Source organism: Petaurus breviceps, unplaced genomic scaffold (genome assembly GCF_028583685.1).
Source record: "Petaurus breviceps papuanus isolate PSGF00001 unplaced genomic scaffold, PetGlider_PUasm1.0 91041, whole genome shotgun sequence".
NCBI classification, from domain to species: domain Eukaryota; kingdom Metazoa; phylum Chordata; class Mammalia; order Diprotodontia; family Petauridae; genus Petaurus; species Petaurus breviceps.
Genome location: NW_027187400.1, coordinates 42281431 through 42301663, shown reverse-complemented (window position 1 = coordinate 42301663; position 20233 = coordinate 42281431). Strand labels below are relative to the sequence as shown.

The 20233-nt window shown below is 56.5% G+C and overlaps 4 protein-coding genes and 1 pseudogene across 5 annotated transcripts in view; 4 read left to right on the top strand and 1 right to left on the bottom strand.

Moving 5' to 3' along the window:
* Window positions 1–2775, top strand: part of AKT2 (AKT serine/threonine kinase 2) — a 42758-nt gene extending 39983 nt beyond the window's left edge. For both annotated transcript variants that reach the window (XM_069078847.1, XM_069078848.1), the window contains exon 14: window positions 232–2775. In XM_069078847.1, coding sequence (XP_068934948.1) covers window positions 232–311 — 80 coding nt within the window. In that variant the 3' untranslated portion in view covers window positions 312–2775. The remainder of the gene's footprint in view (window positions 1–231) is intronic.
* A 3777-nt stretch (window positions 2776–6552) lies between these two features.
* On the top strand, window positions 6553–7446 carry LOC138153919 (cyclin-P-like; annotated as a pseudogene).
* Window positions 6968–8764, top strand: LOC138154603 (uncharacterized). Its single transcript, XM_069079571.1, has 4 exons — window positions 6968–7142; window positions 7418–7776; window positions 7907–8311; window positions 8492–8764. Exons 1-4 carry the CDS (start codon window positions 6968–6970, stop codon window positions 8660–8662), a joined length of 1110 nt encoding a protein of 369 aa, XP_068935672.1. The 3' UTR covers window positions 8663–8764.
* A 555-nt stretch (window positions 8765–9319) lies between these two features.
* Window positions 9320–11931, top strand: TTC9B (tetratricopeptide repeat domain 9B). The gene is made up of 3 exons (XM_069078334.1): window positions 9320–9707; window positions 10553–10735; window positions 11562–11931. The coding sequence occupies exons 1-3, from the start codon at window positions 9320–9322 to the stop codon at window positions 11675–11677; spliced, it is 687 nt and encodes a 228-aa protein (XP_068934435.1). The 3' UTR covers window positions 11678–11931.
* A 219-nt stretch (window positions 11932–12150) lies between these two features.
* On the bottom strand, window positions 12151–19752 carry MAP3K10 (mitogen-activated protein kinase kinase kinase 10). The gene is made up of 8 exons (XM_069078423.1): window positions 19282–19752; window positions 17234–17409; window positions 16349–16589; window positions 15212–15337; window positions 14914–15046; window positions 14375–14487; window positions 13559–14242; window positions 12151–12573 (listed from the first exon to the last, which is right to left on the bottom strand). The coding sequence occupies exons 1-8, from the start codon at window positions 19712–19714 to the stop codon at window positions 12230–12232; spliced, it is 2250 nt and encodes a 749-aa protein (XP_068934524.1). The 5' UTR covers window positions 19715–19752; the 3' UTR covers window positions 12151–12229.
* Between the last annotated feature and the right edge of the window lie 481 nt (window positions 19753–20233).

Here is a 20233-nt window from a genome sequence, read left to right as displayed (position 1 = left end):
GGGGAGGATAAGTTTTTTTAGGTCACAGAGGGTTAAGATTAGGGCCAGGACTTCTAGCGCTGGGGCCCCCTTGTTTGTGCTCCCCAGACCCTCGAGTCTTTTCTCCTCTAGGAAATGCCTCCTTTTTCAGCTGCAGGCACCTAGCCTCAGGGAGTTTCCAGCCTTCGGTCCTGGTCCTGGCTGGCTGGAGTGGGCTAGCTTCCCTCAGCAGCTTCTCTTGCCTTTTTGCAGATGACAGCATGGGCTCCCTTGAGCCTGACCAGCGTACCCACTTCCCACAGTTCTCTTACTCAGCCAGCATCCGGGAGTGACTTGACCATTGGAGCGGAGCCCATGCAGGATGGACAGGCAGCTGCTGAGACCACAGGCTGCCTCCCTTCTGGGTCACTTTGCCTCTCGTCCCATCCCCACCCTCACCCATACACTTTTTTTCTCCTCCCCAACCTTGCCTCTGAAGGATCTGGCCCTTCCTTCATCGACCTTCTTGCCTGGAGCTCACTTGCTAGCCTTCCCTCCACCGTGGCCCTGCAACCTTGGGGGGCTCTGGCGGGGAGAGGGCAGAGTTAGTGACTTGGCCCAGGGAGACTTTTTAACCAGGCCACAGGATCCCCAAGGTACTAAGGACTCAGTGAAACTCAGCTCGTGCTGGCCTCATGGCCCAGACAACTCTCATATCCCTAAGGGGAATGTGGAAGGCCTCCCAGGCCTTGCTCTACCCAGGAGGCTGCTGGGCTCCCAGATCTTCTGTGCTGAGCTCTTTTATCAAGGGTCACATGGTGGATGTGACCAGCCTTGTTCCTCTGACTGGGCACCGAGGAGGTCTGCCGATCCTCAGAGGAAACCCAAGATCCCTTTTCCCTCTACTGGCCCTGACCGGCTGGGCCTAGGGAGAGAGGTGGTGCTTTATCCTGGACCGAGTCAGCTGTCAGCCACTCTCCTTGGGTCTTGACCTCATGCACGTATCAGGAGAATGCCCAGCAGTGGCCCCCTTGCCAGCGATGGGCAGGCGCACTAAAGCAATAATGTCTTGTACCCAAGCAGCCTTAAAGCTGGATGCCCCAGAGCCGATGGGCTCCTCCTCCAGCCTGCCTCCCTTTGACCCTCCGGCATTTCAGGAGCTCCCTGAGGGGACTTCCAGGCCCTTTCTTACCAGAGTCAGGGTGGGGTTCTCATCACCCATGTTGGGGTCAGCTGTACGCATCTCAGGCTGTCCAGAAGGGGAGCAGGCCGCTTTTGGGGGGTAAGCCTGGGTGAACTTTGGAAGATCCCCCAGAGCTGTGGCTCCCTTGTTGGGAGGTGTGGGGACCTGCCTAACCCTGCATATAGGGAAGCGGGGAACAGTACTCTTGTCTCTCTGTCCATTTCCCCCCCCTTCCTGGCCACCCCACTGGGAACTTGGCATCCTCTCTCCCAGTGCCTTATCTGGATAACATGATGGCCTCCTCAGAGTGAAAGGTCAAGGCCAGGGAACATCAGGGATTGGAGGCCTGGGGTGGGGGGGTGGAGGCTCTGGTACGGTCTGTTATATCCCTGCCCTGCCCTCCCCCCCCCCCCCCAGTTTTAGCCTCTTTTCTCTCAGTCTCTTCATCTCTTCCTCCTGGGACTTGTATGTGGCCCTAGGCATCTTCTGACCCCATCAGTCCCGGGCCCCTGTCCCCATTCCTCAGCCTCCCCTAAAGCTGCTGGCTGGGCCAGAGCTTTCAATGACTGGGGTAACCCAGGGCGGGTCTCCTGGGTATTCTCCCCTTAGCCCTCACTGAAGGCTGTGGGTCACAACTACAAGAGGAGACTGGGCCCAGAAGCTTTTTGTACAAGGTGGCTGTCCCCGAGTCCAGAGCTGAGGTTGGAAGGGCAGGTCAGGAGGGTGTTGTGAACTGGGACTTCTGCTTTGGGTGAAGCTCGAGGGCACATTCACCACCACCCGCCCCCCACATCCCCGAGGACTGGGGTGGGGAGGTTCAGAACTGTTACAGATTCCTTAGTGCAGCAGTGTTCAGGCCCCCAGTTCCCTGGGGAAAGGGACAATGGGGGTGTTAGGTCAAAGTTCTCAGTCCAGTGCTCTACTCTGGCTGGGTCATCTGCTCATGGGGGCCGGAGTTGATCCCATTTCCCTTTCTGCATCTCCTGAGGCCTAGTGCCCATGTGGTACCAGAAGAGCCATAAAATTAGATGGGGTGGGCTGGGCTGCACTGCCTAAGCCCCAACGCTCAGCCCCAGAGTCCTGAGAGGCCCAGCCTCCCCCAGACTTTTCCTTCTGCTTATAGCAGATTGATGGGGTGGGGGGGATGTTGCTGTCTCCCCCCAAACCCATCTGCCATATTCTGGGTTGGAAGCAGGGAGGACCAAGTGATAACTGCTCACAGTAGCTGCAGCATCTTGGGCTTGGGGCCCATGTGTGTATATACATAGACATACATATCTATGTGTCTCTGTTAGGGAGGGGTCCTTCCCTAGGACCCTAGGGGTGGGCAGAGCAGGCCAGGGACGTTAAGGGCTCCTCAAGGCTCAGGGCCTCTCTCCTGCCCCACCCCAAGGACACCTCTCTGGGGTTGCTGCAGCTCAGAGGGGGACCTCCTGGCTGCCTCCTTGGGGTTGGGGGGGTGTTTTCAGTTGGGGGGGTATGTTTTTCCTCATGATGCAGGGGAGGGGACTGCCAGGGATGGCAAAGGCTTTGTGTGGGGATTTTTCTTTGTGTTTGTTTCTGTAAATCATTTTAGCTACTTTCTTTCTCCTTGAATTTATACGGTACCAACAATTAAAAAAAATTTCTGACAACTTGAGCCTGGTTTGGTTTGAGCCCAGGTGGGCCCCCTGCCAGCTGACCCTTTTTGAACCTTTGAGGCACAAATTGGGAAGGCTTTGCTTGATTTGATCCTTCTGGGAGTAACTGCCTCCAGGGTCTGGCCTAGGAGAAGACTGAGGGCATCAAGCCCTGCCAACTCCACCTGGCCAAGCTTCAGGACGTGTTTGTTCAGCAAACCTGCCAGTGCCAGGGTTGGGGAGTGGGAGAGATACTGGGAGACTCTGGTCTTTGGCTTCCTGAGGTCAGCTAGCTGGCAAGGACAAGTGTTGGAGTTCAGAGGATCCTGGGGGAGGAAGGGAGCCACTCACCCATGGAGTCGAGAGAGAGGGATGTGTGGGACATGATGCCAGAGTTGGGTTGGAAGGCTGGTGCAGAAAGATCTTGGGGAGCAAAGACATTCCAGCCTAGGGGGTGGCACAATCCAAGCTGCAGAGGCCTGGGCTGAAGTGTAGTGCATAGCCTTGAATGCCAGGCTGAGGAGTTGGCACTACATTTTGAGCACAGCTCTCTGATGGACAGATGGGAAAAGGTCAGGGTCGCAGTTTTGAAGGGACCTTGGAGGCCATCTCAGGACCTTTCTGTCTCCCTTTGCGATGTCCTTGGCCCATACTGTCCAACCTTTATTGAGGCATCCGGTGAGGGGCTGGGAAGCTCCTGCCTCCCCAGACAGTGCAGTATTCTACAGGACAGTTCTAGTTGGGAGGAAGTTTTTCCTGACTTCAAGCCTCAATTTGCCTCTTGAGGGCTAAGGGACCATCCCTTCCCTGCCACTTTTGTATTCCTGGTGTTTAGCACAGTACTCAGAACATAGGAAGCAATAATAACTGTGTTTATATAGCACCTACTGGTGCTACGCTCTGTGCTGATTGCTTTTTTATAAATACTTGATCCTCCCAGCAACCCTGCTTCCCATTTTATAATTGAAGAAACCTGAGGCAAATAAGTAACTTACCCAGGGTCACACAGCTAGTAGTAAGTGTCTGAGACTCTGAATTTGAACTCAGATCTTCCTGACTCCAAACCTATCCCTCTTCACACTGCCGCACCTACCTGTCTTAGATGCTAAAAACCTGTCTTAGATACCTGCCTAGATGCTAAATCGGTTAGACTCAAGGCAGCTTAGATCAATCCCATTTGCTTTCTTTGGTTCCATAACATACTGACTTTATAATCCACTCAAACCCCTGAATCTTTTTCAGATAGAGCCTTCTCCATCCTATACTTGGGATGTTGACTTTTTGAACCAATGTGTGACTTTACATTGATCTTTACTGAATTTCACCATATTTGATTTTGGCCAACATTCTAGCCTGTCAGGATCTCTTTGGACCTTGACCTCTGTTGCCCAGCGTGTTCGTTTTCCCACCCCAACAGTTAGAAGCCTGCTACCCAGACCTTTTTCCGAGTCACTGACAGGAACATTACAAGGATGTTCCTGAGACTGAGGCCAAGCCAATTACTGGGGCACTCCACTAGACATGAAGCTGTTGGATGGTGTGACTGCTGAGGTCCCGGAGCCTATGAACACTTAATTTGAACCTTCCCAGCAGGTTCATTCTAATCCTTCCCCATCTGAAACTCCTCTTCCCAAAAGAAAGCAGGCCCACAATGGGAGTAAAGTCGCTGAGCCTTCTCCCTTCAGGCCATCCAGTCTGAACAGGGATCTGCTCCTGGACCCTCTTAGGAGCCCTCCTGCAAGGCTCCCCGCCAGATCCCTGGAGGATCTGAACTGACTCCAGCTGTGTGGCCCTGGGAAAGTCACAGCTTAGAGAGGTTATCTTAGTTCTTGCCAAAAGGAGGCTGTTGGAGCAGATAGACTGCCGGAGGCCATTTCCAGATCTGAGTCCTATGGCCCCATGGGGAAGGGAAAAGGAGCTTGGAATAGGCCCAGGCTGATAGGGACTGAGAACTCGTTCTGTATTGTTCTGGTGGAGTGGAAAGACAGGAGAGCTGGCTCTGAAGGCACACTTCCCATCTTGGCCTCTTTTCTCTACAGTACAAGGCATTTCTGAATATTTGCTCAATCTCCCTCCCAAGTGCTTGGTGCACCTCAGATTGGTGGGCCCTGTTCCTGTTAGGATTTCAGTCCGGGGGTGGTATTTCTGCTAGTCCCAGCTATTGATTCTTAGGAGGAAAGAGGCCTTGGGAAGGGGCCAGGGGTAGAGATATTTGGATAGACTTTCAAGCAGGACTCTGGGACCCCCCTCCTACATCTGGCCCCTCCCCCAGCTGGAAGCACCCTCACTCTCCTGAATTTATTAAGCCCTGCTGTGTGCCAAAGCACCGTGCCAGATGCTGGGAAGACATTATGCCCTATGGAAGAAGATGCATGCATATTTAAGCCTATGTAGACTAACTACAAAATCAGACGAGATAATGAGCGACAGAGGAGGGGCACCAGCTGTTGAAGGATCAGGAAACTCTTCTGGGTTCGGTCTTCCTTCAAGGAAATCTGTGCTGCAGGGGGGAGGAAGGGGCAAATTCCAGGGATCCAGGCCAACCAATACAAGGGCATAGGGGGTGCCAGTGGGCCTGGAGAGACCTGGGAAGGGCAGGGATGAGGAACCATGCTGGCAAGGGAGGCTGAGGGGGTTTGAATTTGGTCCTAGGGGAGATAGGGAGCCACTAGAGTTTATTTGGTAAAGAAGTGACCCAGTCAGATCCACACCTGTGGGAGGCCACTTTGGTAGCTCGGTGGAGAATGACCAGAGTGGGTGGAGAGGAGGCTGGGAGGCCCAACGAGCCACCGGAATAGTCAGTGCTTGGGGACAAGGACTAAAGGGATGATTGTGATGATGGTGAGACCAGAGCTGTTATGAGGCTAAAATGAAATCGCGTTTGTAAATCGCTTAAAGGGCTATATAAATGTAGTTCCGTCGGTCCTGACTGCCCCCATTTGGAGGTTTCTTAGCAAAGATCCTGGGCTGCTAGGTAGCCTCGTGGGTGGAGTGTCGGGCCTAGAGTGGGGAAGACTCATCTTCCCGAATTCAAATCTGACCTCAGACACTTCCTATCTGTGTGACCCTGGGTGAGTCGCTCTATGGTGTTTGCCTTGGACTGTAAAATGAGCTGGAGTAGGAAACGGCAAAGCACTGCGGGATGTTTGCCGAGAAAACCTTAAATGGCGTTATGATGAGTCGGCACGACTGAGAAAATGGCCAAACAACAGCAGGAATGGCATTTTACGGATGAGAAAACTAAGGCGAACATGGCCAAGTGACTTTGGTAAGTGAGGCTGGAGTGGAAATCTGACTCCAGAACTGATGCTCTGTGCACCATGGTGCCACCTAGCGGCCCCATTGAATACAAATAAACACTAAATGAAAATTCCAGCTAGAGGTCTGGCCATTAGCAGAAACCAAAGGAGGCGGGGCAGCAACTTAGTTACATTGCAAACACTCCACCTGAAAACCCGAGGGCCCCGCCCCCACCGCAGACCAGCTGCCACCGGCCTGAATCCAGAATGACCAATCAGCACCGCGTTCTACAGAAGAGCCAATCATGGCCACACCTTGCAGATCACGTGAGCGCTAAATAGAGCAAGGCCCTGGCCTCCTGCTGTGGCCAATTAGAGTCGTAGTTGTAGGGAGCCAATTGGGGCGGGGCGGATTGCATTAGGACCTATGGCCTTGCTTCCCGGGAATTTCAAGGGGGCTAGCTAAAAGGTAGAAAAGAGACCCGTCCCTGCACCCATTAAAAAGGCCCAGACAAAAGCCCCGCCCCATACCGCGGCTCTGCGTGTGGCCAGGATGTCGGTGAGCCCCGCTGCTAGGAAAGAGCTGTGCCTCTTCTTCCTCTCCTTCCCCTCCCCTCCCTCCCGGGCTCCTCTCCTTTCTCTCAGGCTGTGCTGATCCGAGGACTTCCCTCTCCTTGCAGAGCCCGTCAAATCCAAAGCCTGTCGTCTCTGCCTTCCCGGGGATGGCGCCTGCCGGTAGGAGCTCTAGGCCGCCTGCTCGCGGACGGACCGGCCTGTCTTAGTAAGCCACATGGCCATCATCGCCTTCCTTCACAGGCCTTTCGGAGAGGGCCGCGCAGCCGTGGCCGCCCCCCGGGCTCGCCGAGGCACTGACCACGCTGGGGCTGTATGGGGAGCGCGAGTACGCGGGAGATATCTTCGTCGGTGTCATGGTGAGGCGGGAGGGAGGTGGGCGCTGATTGGACCCGATGGCCTCCATCTGTGAGACGGCCTTCTCAACGAGCCAGTTGTCAGCGGGCCGGTTCTTATTGGGGCGCCTAGGGCCTAAACTGATTGACCGTAACTCGGTACGGTGCATAGCTGCCCCCGAGAGTCTGCAGGTGAAAACGGGCTTCTTTGCCTTTATTGCTTTCCAGCAGCCGGGCTGGATCCTTCTCATTCCCTGGAGCTGCTGCCTCTGGCTCCTCCCAGAGGCATCAGTGTTTAGTCCAAGGCTTGAAACTTTTTTTTTTTCTTTAGCAAATGAGAATTTATTAGCACCTGCCGTTTGCCAGGCACCGTACTAAGAGCTGGAGAAAGGCAAAAGGCAGTCCCTGCTCCCAAGGAGCTCGTTGTGGTGGGGGAGACAGCATGAAAACCACTGTGTACAAACAAGCTATATCGCCTCTTACCTTCTCTGGTTTGCCCACGTGCTTAAGCCTCGGGGCGTGGATCCCGGGTCAAATTCTCCCTCCTGCCCCCACCCCAGGCAGGCCAGGCGTTCCCCAAGACAGACTTGCCGCGTGCCGTGACGGCAGAGAAGCGTGCCCTGGTGGTGGACTGGCTGGTGCAGGTGCATCTTGGTAGCTGGGGGCGGGGCCTCGCCCCTGCGGCCGGCCTCAGGCCCCGCCCTTCCCTACCTAGGAATACCTGGGCCTGGCTGGTGACACTCTTTCTGGCAGTACACCTGCTGGATTCCTACTTGCGCGTGGCACCCGTGCGGCTACGCCGCCTGCAGCTGCTGGGGGTCGCCTGCCTCTTTGTGGCGTGCAAGGTGGAGGAGAGTACCCGCCCTGAGGTAGGGCCAGAGCGAAGGGAGGGGAAGGGCAGAAGGGAAGGAGGGAGGGAGTGGGATGGGCTGGCTGCCCTGCACCCACCCATTCCCCTTTCCCTGCCCCTTCCCTCTTCGTTTCCCTAACCCCGCCCAGCCAGCCTCCCTGTGCCTTCTGGGCGCCGGCTCCTTCTCCCCGGCTCAGCTGCTCCGCGCTGAACGGCGCCTCCTCAGCCGCCTGAACTTCCAGCTCTACTACCCGGGCCCCCTTCTCTGCCTGGGCCTGCTGGCCGCCCTGGCCCGGAGCCGGCCGCAGGTGAGAGGGGAGGGACGGATGAAGAGAGGCTGGGTGGGCCGGAGTGCTGAGAGCCAGATTCTCCTCCTGAGTTCTACTAGCCCTTTCTCAGGTTCTCCTCTTGGCCACTTACTTTTTGGAGCTCTCTGTCCTGGAGGCCGAAGCCTCGGACTGCGAGCCAGGCCGCCGAGCTACTGCAGCCCTAGCCCTGGCCTAGCGCGTGCTGTTACACGAAGCTGGAGAGGCCCTCGAACTGGGTCTTTACAGGTACTGCTTCTTGCCCCAGCTCCATTGGAACATGCTTAGATATCCTCCCTGGGCAAAAGGGGAAGGTGTGGGGTTTCTCCAGAGAGGAAGGAACTAGGGCAGAGCACTGACGTCCCAGGCCCCTCCACTCTAACCTCGCTCACATCTCTCCTTTACCTGGTCCTTTCCCTCCTCTTGCAGCAAGGCAGATCTGGGCCGCATCGAGCCGTGCATGGTCCCAGCGGCACTTCGGGGTCCCGCTCCCGGTCGGGCTGCTGTGTTTCCCAAGTACGCGAGACCCCAGAAGCAGTGTATCAGCCTCATCGCCGCCCGACTGCTCTCCAGGACCTTCCCCGCGCCTCCCTGAGCTAGGGAGAAGGGAGAAAGAAGGAGGGGGTCTTGTTGAAAAAAAAACAAAAAACAAACGTTATACGTCTGTGTTTCTGCACTTCTAATAAAAACGGTGTTTTTACATCTGGCCTTTCCCTTATTTTTTATTCTCCTTATTCTGATGCTTCCTTCCCTCCCCTCTTCTCTGGCCCCTCTTCGACCTTAGCCCCTTCCAGCAAGGAAAAAACTCGAGAAGGACACAACGACGTAGCTCTCTGGGGGCAAGGGGAGCAGAGTGGTAGTATCCCTGGGACTTTTACCGTTTTTCCCCACCCCTTCCTGATGCAACCCTACGTAAGCGTCTGGTAGAGACCCCCATACAGAGATGCTTGGGGCCTGGAAATAGACCCGAAGGACAAAGGGCCTAGCTGAAAATCTGTTCATTTCCTTGTTCCGATATCCGAGTTCCAAAACTCGAGGTTGCTGGGATTGCCCCTTCTTGGGGTGGGGGGCAGAGAAGTGAGAAAATAGGGATTTGAGTCTTAATTTGGAGTGGTGCATTTGAGGTAGAGGGAGGCGTTGAGAAAAGATTCCCCAGCCCCTCAGGAGTGGCCGGAGCCCGTGACGGCGGCATCTAGGGTGGGGATGGGCTCCCCACGGTTGGTGATGCGGCGGCTGTAGTGCTGCGAGTTTCCCACAATGCAGTGCGGTGCGCTGTCCCCGGTGCTGATGCTGAGCGCAGCCCCTGAGCCACCGCCTCGTCCGCCGCCCTCCCGTTCCCCACCAGGCCCGGGCTCCCGCCATGGCCCGGGCCCGGAGGCCTCGGGAGGCCCAGGCGGAGGAGCCCTGGAAAGCAGCTTGCGGGCCGCCGTGGCGTTCAAGGCCGAGGGCCAGCGCTGTTACCGAGAGAAGAAGTTCCGCGAGGCTATTGGCAAGTACCACCGGGCGCTGCTGCAGCTGAAAGCGGCACAGGGAGCCCGCCAGCCCGGCCCGGGCCCCAGCCCCAGCCCCGCGCCCCCGCGGCTCAGTGAAGAGCAGCAGCGCCTTATGGAGAGCACAGAGGTGGAGTGCTATGACAGCCTCACTGGTACGGCTCGGGCCCAGGGAAGGGACAGGAGGAGCCCCCCTGGGACCGGGGAGGCTTCGGGGAACACAGGGGCGGAGGGAGGGATAGCAGAGAAAAAGCGGAGGCCAGGGCCGCTGCCCGACCATGGGGTCTCCGGGTTCAGGAAAGTCCGAAGGGGGGGCAGGAGACATCCGACGGGGAGGAAGCCTTCTGGGCTTCCCCAGGTCTAGAGTCCACCCTCTCCTCCCCACCTCCACCCCCAACCCCAGCACCCGACTGCTCTCAACCCTGCCTGCTTCATCCGAGTTAACCCCGCTCAGTCCAGCGCGGTGGGCGGGGAATGAGGAAACAGCACCGGGAGGAAGAGGGAGGACGGAGGGAAATACCCTCGAGGGACTGGGCTGAGGCTGTCCAGTCTGGGCCGGCAGGCTGGACCTTTCTCTCCACCTCCCTCTAGCGGCCACGCGAATTGGTTCTGGTCCCATGTGGCAGTTGATTGGCTCCCTCAAGGTCCGGAGCCCTCGGACCTTTTTAGCTTTGAGTCCCCTACAAACTGCTCGGATTGTCGCTAATCTCATCCAGCTCCATTTGCCCTGTGCCCACGTGGCTCCCTCTAAGGGTTGCCCGAGTCAATGTCCTAGAGATCCCATTCCACCCCAACCCCATCAACTGCCCCTCTTCCCTCCAGACCCCTTTATTTTGGGGTTCCCTCTAGTTGTCTCGCCAGCGCTTTCCAAATGGGATTCCAAAGTACCATATGCTCAGGGTTGCGTATTCCGATGGGTGCATTTATAAATTAGAGGGCTTAATGGGGAGGGGTTGGGCTCGAGGATGAGCCGAGGGCCACTCTGACCGTCCCGCCTCAGCGTGTCTGCTGCAGTCGGAGCTGGTGAACTACGAGAGGGTGCGGGAGTACTGCTTCAAGGTACTGGAGAAGCAGCAAGACAACTTTAAGGCCACTTACCGGGCGGGCATCGCCTTCTACCATCTGGGCGACTACAGCCGAGCCCTGCTCTACCTGCAGGAGGCCCGGAGCCGGGAGCCCACAGGTGAGAGCCGCCAAGGAAGGGCTGGGATGGAGAGAGCAGGGGGCTGGCAGTATGGAAGACTCGAGTTCTAATCCTGCTTCCAATGCCTGCCAGAGGTGTGACCCTGGTTTAGTCACTTAACTTCTCTGAGCCTCAGTATCATCATTTGTAAAATGGGGTGGATAATAGCACCGACAGAATTGTCGTGAGGAGATGAGGCTCAAGGAGGTAATGTGAGGAAAGGGCTATCGTAAACCTTAAAGCTCCATATAAACATGAGCGGCTAGTGAGAATCAGGAGATGGGAGAGGGAGGGAGAAGAGGGAGGGAGAAGAGGAAAGGAAGAAGGCAAAGACACTTCCCCATCCCCACCTAGTCCTTCATAAAAGGCTGGCATCCCCCTCCCCCACCCATGTGGAGGGTAGCCCACACACACCCAGACGCTGATGCTCTCTGTGTGCGGACCGAGATTTGAACATACGGACACCCACACACAGAGAGAGGGAGAGATCTCACCCCACACCCAGATCTAGACGCCTTCCCACATAGACTCAGGCAGTCACAGAGCCTTGGCTAAATACAGCACAGAGACAGTCACGTGGGGAGATTCCGCCCATCAACCCAGAATCAGACTTAGGTTGCTCCCCAAAACAGGGACCACAACCCTCCCCACGGAGGCATGGAAAACGCTCCCGCACCCCCGCCCCCCAAACCCCTTCCACCCGCTCCCACCCAGTGAGTGCCACATCTCCCTCCCCTCCCACCACGGTCAGAGAGCCAGAACGGCCGCGCACCTGGGCTAGCCCCGCCTGCCGGCCAGCCCCCCAGCGTGCCCTTCCCGTACGCAGACACCAACGTCCTTCGCTACATCCAGCTGACCCAACTGCGGATGAGCCGCTGCAGCCGAGAGCGAGAAGGTGGAAGCAGCGGGGGTCCTGCCCGAGCTCGAGATGTGATTGGCTGATCCGCTGGCCTTGCTCCTGGTGTCCCCCTCCCCAGGCCCATGTCCCGTGCTTTGGGAGACTTGGGACTCCATTCCTGAGAGGGGCAGGGGGAAAGTGGGGAGGCCCTTGCCCCCTTATGCCAATCTCTGGTTTTGCCCCTGCCTTGTTGGAAGCTTGTGTTTATCCATAACTACACAGAGGGTGATCGCCCCTGACTGGACCCACTGCAAGGAGCTGTTGTGAGGGTCCCAAGATAATAAATGTGAAAAAGTAACTGGTGAACCAAAAGTGTGAGGTGGTGGTGGTGTTATCTGGGCGGGGCCCTTCACAACTGGGTACTGTGGTCAATCTGTCCCTCTCCCCTCCCACTGGTGGGAAAGATTTGGCAGTGAGAGATGCCCCCTCCCCACACCCAAGTCCCATCAGCAGACAGCAGAGTACAAGACAAGGAACTTATATTAGCCAGACTTTCCCCTCCCCCCCCCCCCTCCCCAATAAATACATAGCATCAGTCCCTGTATGGGCCTCTCTCTGCCCCATGGGGGCAGCACCCGCAGGCCAGGGCTGTACATTCAGTGGGAGACATCGGCCTCAGGGTCAGAGAAAGTGAGCACAGTCCCACATAAGGGTACAGTGCTGTCCTGGCTCTGTCCTTCTGTATCCATGTCAAGCAGGCTAGGCTGGGGACCCGGGGTGCCTGGTGTCCCGGGTGCAGAAGGGGAGGAGCCGCTGAATGTTCTGTTAAAGGAGACCAGCTTCCAAGGGTCAAGCCGGGGCCGGCTGGCAGCCGGCCTTGGCCGAGGGGCAAAGGTCAGAGTGGTGGGCCGGCCTGGGGGCTCTGGAGGAGGCCTTCGTCGAGGGGGGAACAATGTCTGGGGGTCAGGCAGGCGGGGGAAGTCCAAGGGGTCCCTGGGGACTGGAAAGAAAAGAAGATTGGTCAGGGGAGGTATTTAGCTGCCCAGGCCTAAAGCTGTTGGCCCAAGGCAGACCTTCCCAAACCAGCCCCTGTGCTTCCAATCCAGTAGTGGGGCTGGGGGCAGCCCAATGCAGGCCACTTCCCACCCTGGTCAGAGTTGTACAATCATGTCCTAGAGACAGGAAAAACAAAACTAAAAGCCTAAATTGGATTCTAGGTCTGGCTTCCCCCTACTCTGTCTGGGACCTTAGGTCCATCCCCATCCCCTCTCTGGACCTCAGCTTCTGGGAAACAAAAGAATTGCACCCCCTGGGCTCTGGCAGTCTTAGTCTGAATGTCTTCCTATTTCTGATTTTCTGATGCCCTCTCTGCCATCATCAGGGATCTCTGTATTGGCCTGGGCCAAAGCATCGAGGGGAAGGGGATGAGGGCTGACACAGGGGCCTTACCCACTCTAGCTCTCTGAGCTTGGGGGGGAGGGGATCCCTCAGGCCTGGGGACCTGGTACTGGACCCAGACAATCCCATCTTGTTATGCCCAAGGCGAGCTCAGACAATGGACAGTGAGGGATAAGAAGGGAGGTTCTGTGTCCGGGTGAAGGGCAGAGTTGCAGACCAAGGTCCCTGGCCTGAGCCTGAACCCCCCCATCCCCTTGCTGAGCCATGGCTCCCCCCAGAGCAGGGGCTGCCCACACCCCAAGACCCTCTGCCCCACAGAAGCTCAGAGCTGGGCTCCTGTTCCATCTGTCCATGAGCAAGAGTTCTTTTGACAGTATCCTTCATGAGGGGCTGCCTAATCTCCCCTCTGGCACCCAGGAGCACTGTAACAAAGCAGCCCTTTCCACTTGGAGAATCCCATAGGGAAGTTCTGCCTTTTCTGCTGGCCCAGTCAGGGTGTTTTGCTGCTTGTGGAACCCTGGGCCTCAGTTTCCTCTTCTGACCCGCCCCCTAGCCCCCCGGAAGCGAGCCTGGCCCCTGGCCCTCACCCTCCGGTCCTGGTCGTTGGTGGCTCTGCACCAGCTGCCTCAGGGCCCCATCTGATGGGGTACGGCGGTGCCCCCGGCTCACAGCCCGGGCAGCTGTGACATGGGTGGGGGTGAGTGACTGGCGAGGGTCCTTCTTGAAGCTCTCCACCTCCAGGTCTACCAGGGGATTGGTGGCAGGTGTGCTTGGTGGGGAGGTCCCTACGCCCATGGCTGCGGGCCCTTCATCACTGTCTGAGCGAATCAGGGATCTAGTGGAGTTGCAGTCAGAAAGGGAGGACAGGGAGAGGATGGTGGATGAGGGCACCAGGCCAGGGGCAGGGGCCGGGGGGGCCTCTTCCCCATGGCAGCGGGCCCTGCGCCCCGGTGGGCTGGGTCCCCGGGGGAAGCGAGCAGTCCTGGGGAAGAGCCCGTCCCTCCACCATCGAGGTTCATCCTCTCCATCAGCCACTTGGGCCTCTGCCACATCACTGCCCAAGGCCACGGCCCCCAGGATGGTGGCACATCTAAGCAGCGCCAACTCGCTCCGTTTCCGGGGGGCCCCACCCCGTCCTGGAGGGGCCGCTGCCGAGTTTGGTGGCTCCCAGGGGCTCGTGGGGGCCTCGGCAGGCAGAGGTAAGGTGAAGTAGGATGGGGGAGTGTAGGGGGAGGGGGGCACACTGGTTCCATCAGCATCGGCAAACTCTTCTGTTGGGGGGAACAGGAATAAAAGAGAAGAGGCAAGTTGGAGGCCCTTCCCTCCTACTGCTCTGTCGGCTTCCTCCCATTCCCGCTCCCAATCCTATTTCCTCCCCACCCTGCCCCTGCCCTGGTCCTCACCCATCTCTGTGAGGCTGGAGAAGCCCGGGGCCATGGGCATATGTTTGGGAGACTTGCCCAGGTTCGGGGCACTGGATGACCACTGCTTGCTACCCTCCCCTAGAGCCTTCAGCCTGCAAGAGCAGAAATCAGAAAGGTGTAGAAGCTGGCCTGGAGAAAAGAGCCTTCCCAAACCCAGCCCCTCACACCCGGAGAGGCAGCTAGGCTCTCCTCCTGGCTCTGCCCTAAGCCAGTAGGAACTTGCACAAGTCACTGCCCACTTTGTGCAGTGAGGATCTGGGGATCTCTGGGGTCTCTCGCAGCTTCAGTGGTCTGATAGTCTGTGAAATAGCCTTAGGTCTGATAAGGTAGAACTGGGCACAATGGAAAAAATGCAGTGTTTAGAGTTGAGAGGCCTGGGTTCAAATCCCATCTCTGCCACATCCAAAGGCCACAGGGTCACTCTCTGTAAATTGGAGGGGGGAGACTAAGGAACCTCTCCCTAAGAGCCACTGAGCATCCCCTCCTCTGCACCCCCTTCCCATATGGTCCAGCCTCACCTTTCTTCCCCACCAAGACGCTCTTTCTGCAGGGTGGAGCTGGGACCCCACGTCCGGCCCTTCTTCTTCCCGGTGACAAGTTCCTCCTTCTTGAGGGCCCCACTGCGGCTGCTGGTGTTTTCTATGGGTGTCACTGGGCCAGTGAAGCCCCACCCCCCCAGTCCCCAAGAGGAAAGTGAGCAGGGAAGACAGAGGGGTGACCAGGCCCTGGAGGGTGGACTCACCCACCATGGCCCTGTATCTTTCCCTTCCTCCCCGTCCCCACCAGAGGCAGAAGGAGCATGTGGATGGCACTCACAGCGGATAGCCCGTAGCCGAGGGATGATGCTGGGGCTGGCAGGGGGGCTGACTCCTTCAGGTGCCAGCCCTTTCCGCTTGTCCAATGTCGTTGGAGAGGCTTGGACGGTGATCTTGTGCTCAAAGCCTGGAACAAGGGGAAGGCTTTAGCACCAACTCCCTGACCCAAAGCCGCAGATGGCTGCCCCAGACTCCAGTCACAGGATCTGAGGTGCAAGGGTCCTCAGTGGCCCCCTAGGCCGACCTAAAGTCCCAGACAATTCCATGTTACCACATACAGGATAGATGGGGTCTCAGACCTCCAGTGAGGGTGCCCAGGCCATTCAGGGGCAGTGGTGATGCTTAGGAAACTCTGACATCAAGCCTGCCTAGCTACTGCCCAATCAGGGCAAAGAATGAATCCCCCAAAGCATCTACGTTCTCCACATTCCCATTGCATCTCTCCATTGGGCTACAAACGATGACCGTCTTACAGAATTCTAACTTCATGGAGTAAGAATCTGAATGTATGTGACTATTTCATGAGAGTTATTATTCTCATTAATGGTCTTAGCAGTATCTACCCCTAACCCACTTCCACCCAGTGCTCCTGGTTCTGCCCTTTGGGAAGAAAGGAAAACAAGGCTGATCCTTCTGTAGGACAACCCTTCAGATTACATGAAGACAACCCACAGGGTTGCCCCTGCCTCCCTTCCCCCCCCCCCACCGTTGCCTGGTATTTTCCAGGCTAAACCTGGACTGTCTATGGAGAGGGAAAGAGGGTGTGCAGGCCCTCCCTTGGGTTACCACTAGGCGGGGGAGATCATGGGTCAGAGGTCAAGATCTCTGCAGGAGGTGGTGCCTAGGAAGCAGACCAAAGGGCTCTTGGGAGCTGAGAGGCCAGGATAGTGATCCTAAGTATTGCAGGGTGGGGTCCCAAGGCCTGGGACCCAGTTCTAGCTCAGCCCAGGGCTCCCAGAGTGAACGTGGGAAGTCAGAACCCACTCTTCAGGGCCCATTTCCTTGCCAGGAAAATGAGGGGCCTACCACAAGGGGTTCTACCATCCCTGTCTTTCACATTGCATGTTCTAAGGTATAAGATGGGACAGGTCTCTGGATCTAGGCTCACAGGGGCTGGTTTTCTATGGATAGCAGCTACCTGAGGGCAGGCTGATGTTGTTGCTGTCCCTCAGTTTGAGGCGGCTGCGCCTGAAGTGGCCCCGACGCTTCTTGACACGAGGCCGCTCCTGGCTCAGCTGGTCCATGAGCAGGTGCAGTTCGCGCCCCACGATGTCCATCTCACGCTCAGCCAGCTCTTGCTCCCGCCTCCGAAGCTGTTCTTCCTGCCACTTCTGTTCCTGGGCTGCTCTGAGGAGTTCTTCCTCACGGCTGCGGAGCTCCTGGGGCACAGGGGGCTGGACTGGGGGCCTCCCCTGCCCCAAGGATCCCTCCCCCCTCCATCTGCACACACACATGCACACTCCTAACATCTCACACACAGGCATGCACACACACACGCACACACATGCACACATACTCCTAACATCTCACACACAGGCACACACACTCACACATATGCAGGCACACATATACACACGCACACACACACTCCTAACATCTCACACACAGGCACGCACACACAACACACTTCTAACATCTCACACACAGGCACTCACACACATGCACACACACGCAAACACACTCACACATGCACACACATGCATGCACACTCATACACATGCATGCACACACATGCAAACACACTCACACACATGCACACACACTCACACATCACACTCACACACATCACACACTCCTAACATCTCACACATGCACACACACACGCACCACACTCCTAACATCTCACACACAGGCACGCACACACACTCACACACACACTCCTAACATCTCACACACAGGCATGCACACACACTCTCACACATGCACACACTCACACACATCACACACTCCTAACAACTCACACATGCGCATACACACTCACACACATGCACATACACACTCACACCCATGCACACACACTCACCTTCTCCTTGGTCCGAAGGTCATCAAACATGTGTTGAATTTCTTGTTTCCAGTCCTCCTGGAGGGAGTGGAAGGATTCCAGAGGCATCTGGAACAGGGCCGACTGCTCAATAGCCTCCAGGCGGCTCAGGATGCTGCCAAAGTCTGGCCGCTGGTGGGGCTCAGGGTCCCAGCACTCTGTGGGGGCAGATGGCCATGGATGTGGCCCTGCTTCCTCCTGGCCCCAGGGAGCATAAGCAGGTGCTAGTGGGAGGCAGGAGGTGGGGGAGGAAAGGGAGCACAGGAAGAAGGTGCAGACTTCTGTGGGGCTTAAAGAACTCACAGTAACATGAGAGGAAAGAATAATGCATGTAAGTCATGGGTGGTGAATTCAAATCCAGGCTCCACCAACTGTGTGACCTTGGGTAAGTCAATTTCTCTGGGCCTCAGTTTCCTCCAGGGACCCTACCAGGTCTGGGTCTGGGATCCTCTGACCTTCGCTCTCCTGGGGGGGGGGAAGGGGCCAGGATGGGGCAGTGGGCTCCCCATCACTCACAGGTGGGCCCTAATTAGTGTGAGCCTCATTCTTGCTCAGGATAACCTAGAAATGTCTCCAAGGTTCCCTCCAGTGCTAAGATTCTGAGGTGCCCATCAGAGGGGAGGACTCCTAAGGAACATGGACTCAGCCCCTAAACTCCAGGTAGTAGGAGCAGGGACCATTCATCAGAACAGGCCAGAGTCCTGCTCCCAAGAGTGGCCCAGGATGGCAGCAGACGTAAGTTCAAGGAGTGGGCAGCTAGGTGGTACAGTGGATAGAGGGTTGGAAACTGGACTCTGGAAGATCTGAGTTCAAATCCAACCCCACACACCCAGTAACTGTGTGACTCTGGGCAAGTCAATTAGCTTCTGTCTGCCTCAGTTTCTACATCTGTAAAATGGGGGTTTTGTGAGGGTTTTGTGCAGATCAGATGAGATAACTGTAAAATATCTGGCAGACCTTGAAAGTGCTACATAACTGCTAGCTATCATAAATGCTAGCTACAAAAGGTGCAATCTGCACTATTTTTAAAAATCCCTATGTATTGCTTTCCTGATGAATCAAAGAATCAGATAACTAGCCAGGGGAGGAGGAGGGTGCCCATCCCTGCCCCTGCAGGAAGAACTGCCCCTGGCCTTCCTCAGCTCCCCCTGGGGCCCCTGCAGAGCTTAGCTCCAAGACTGAGGCCCCATGTAGCTTGATGGCATTTCCAGGGCCTCAGTGGTGTGACCAGGACCACCCAGGGGGTCTGAAGAGCAGGCAGTGGTGAGAGGAGTTGGCCCCATGCTTCCAACAATGACTTTTAAAAAAACCATTACCATTATTAACATTTATAATACTATAACAGTGATTATACTAGTGTGTGATATAATAATTATTGTTATCATAAGAGCTGACACTTATGTGACTAACCTCACAGGTACAGAATGGAGAAGGCGAGGTAAGGCAGTGGTTTGCCTGGAAAAAGATCTGAGGGTTTTAGTGGACCACAAGCTCAATAAGTCACAGTGCTCAGTGCTAATGGCTTGGCATAGAGTAAGTGTGATAAGCTTGTTGACTGACTGAGTCTGCAGTGTAATGGGAGAGACCCAAAAAAAGCTCATGGGAACCTGGTCCCTCTTGCAAGAATAAGAAATCCCTCCAACCTGGTCAGACCACATCTGGGGGGCCTGGGTCCAGTTCTAGGCACCAAGGGCTCACTGAGCATCCAGGGGAGGGTGCCCAGGAGAGGAAAGGGTCTTGAGTCTGTGCCCCATGAAGGGTAAAGGAATTGGGGATGTTTGGCCTGGAGAAGACGGGGCGGGGGGGGAGGAAGACCAGGAACACTGGGGGGAGGGGAGGATAATGAAAAGAGAGAACCTGGAGCTGGAGGTAGAGGAGAACTTCCTAGCAATCCCAGACTTCCCAAAGCAGACCTGACTTCCCTAGAAGGAAGGGAGCTCCCTTCACTGGGAGGCTGTGGATGGATTCCCTGGGGTCAGACTGAATAGGAGAGAAAGGAAATCAAGGCAGGGAAAAGGTCCGAGGCTCACCCTCCAGAAGGTGCACAAAGGGTTCGGGGCAGGTAGATGGGATGGGCAGCATCAGCTTGTTCATGGCCACCCCGTAGGCCACAGCCAGCGCGTCGATCTCCCGGTAGGGCACTTCCCCCGTCAGCAGCTCCCAGAGCAGCACCCCAAAGCTAAGGACAGACAGGAGCTGCAGGGGCCGCAGCCCGGCCTCGCCGCCCACCTCCCATGCTGGGCTCTGGCTTTGGGGAAGGGAAATCGGGCCTGTGCTGCTTGGGCCAGGATGCCCCAATGGGGAGCTGGGGGTGCAGATTCCAGCTGAATAGAAGGGGGAAATTTCCCGGCACTCAGAACTGGGCAGACCGTGGGAAAGGCTGCCACAACAAGAAGTGAGCTCCCCATTCCTGTAGTGATTCAAGCAAGACGACTGCTCTTGTGGGTGAGGTTGAAGGGACATTTATGCAAAGGGAAGGGATCACATGAGATATTGTCTGAGCTCCCTCATCTGCAGAAAGAAGGGGTGATGAGTGCTCTGGTCCTGGATGCTTCCCTCATCTCCCCACTGGCTCCAGCTCCTGCCCCAACAAGGGCCGGGGAACCCCAGCTAAAGTCTACCCACCCTTCATGGGCGCTCGCTTCACTCCACAGAGTGGGATGGGCCAAGTGGGCAACCATTCATTTCTCATGTGACCCTGAAAAAAACCACCTTCCCACTCTGGCTCTCAGTTTTCCTTGCCCTCTGTTGGGGGTGGACTAGGTAGATTCTCAGGTCCTTTACTACTCTGGTATTCTAGGTTCTAAGGGCCCTCCCAACCCTGACATTTTCTGTTCTAAGGGCCCTCCCAGCCCTGACATTCCCTGTTCTAAGGCCCCTCCCAGCTCTGATATTCCCTGTTCTAAGGCCCCTCCCTGCTCTGACATTCACTGTTCTAAGGCCCCTCCCAGCTCTGATATTCCCTGTTCTAAGGCCCCTCCC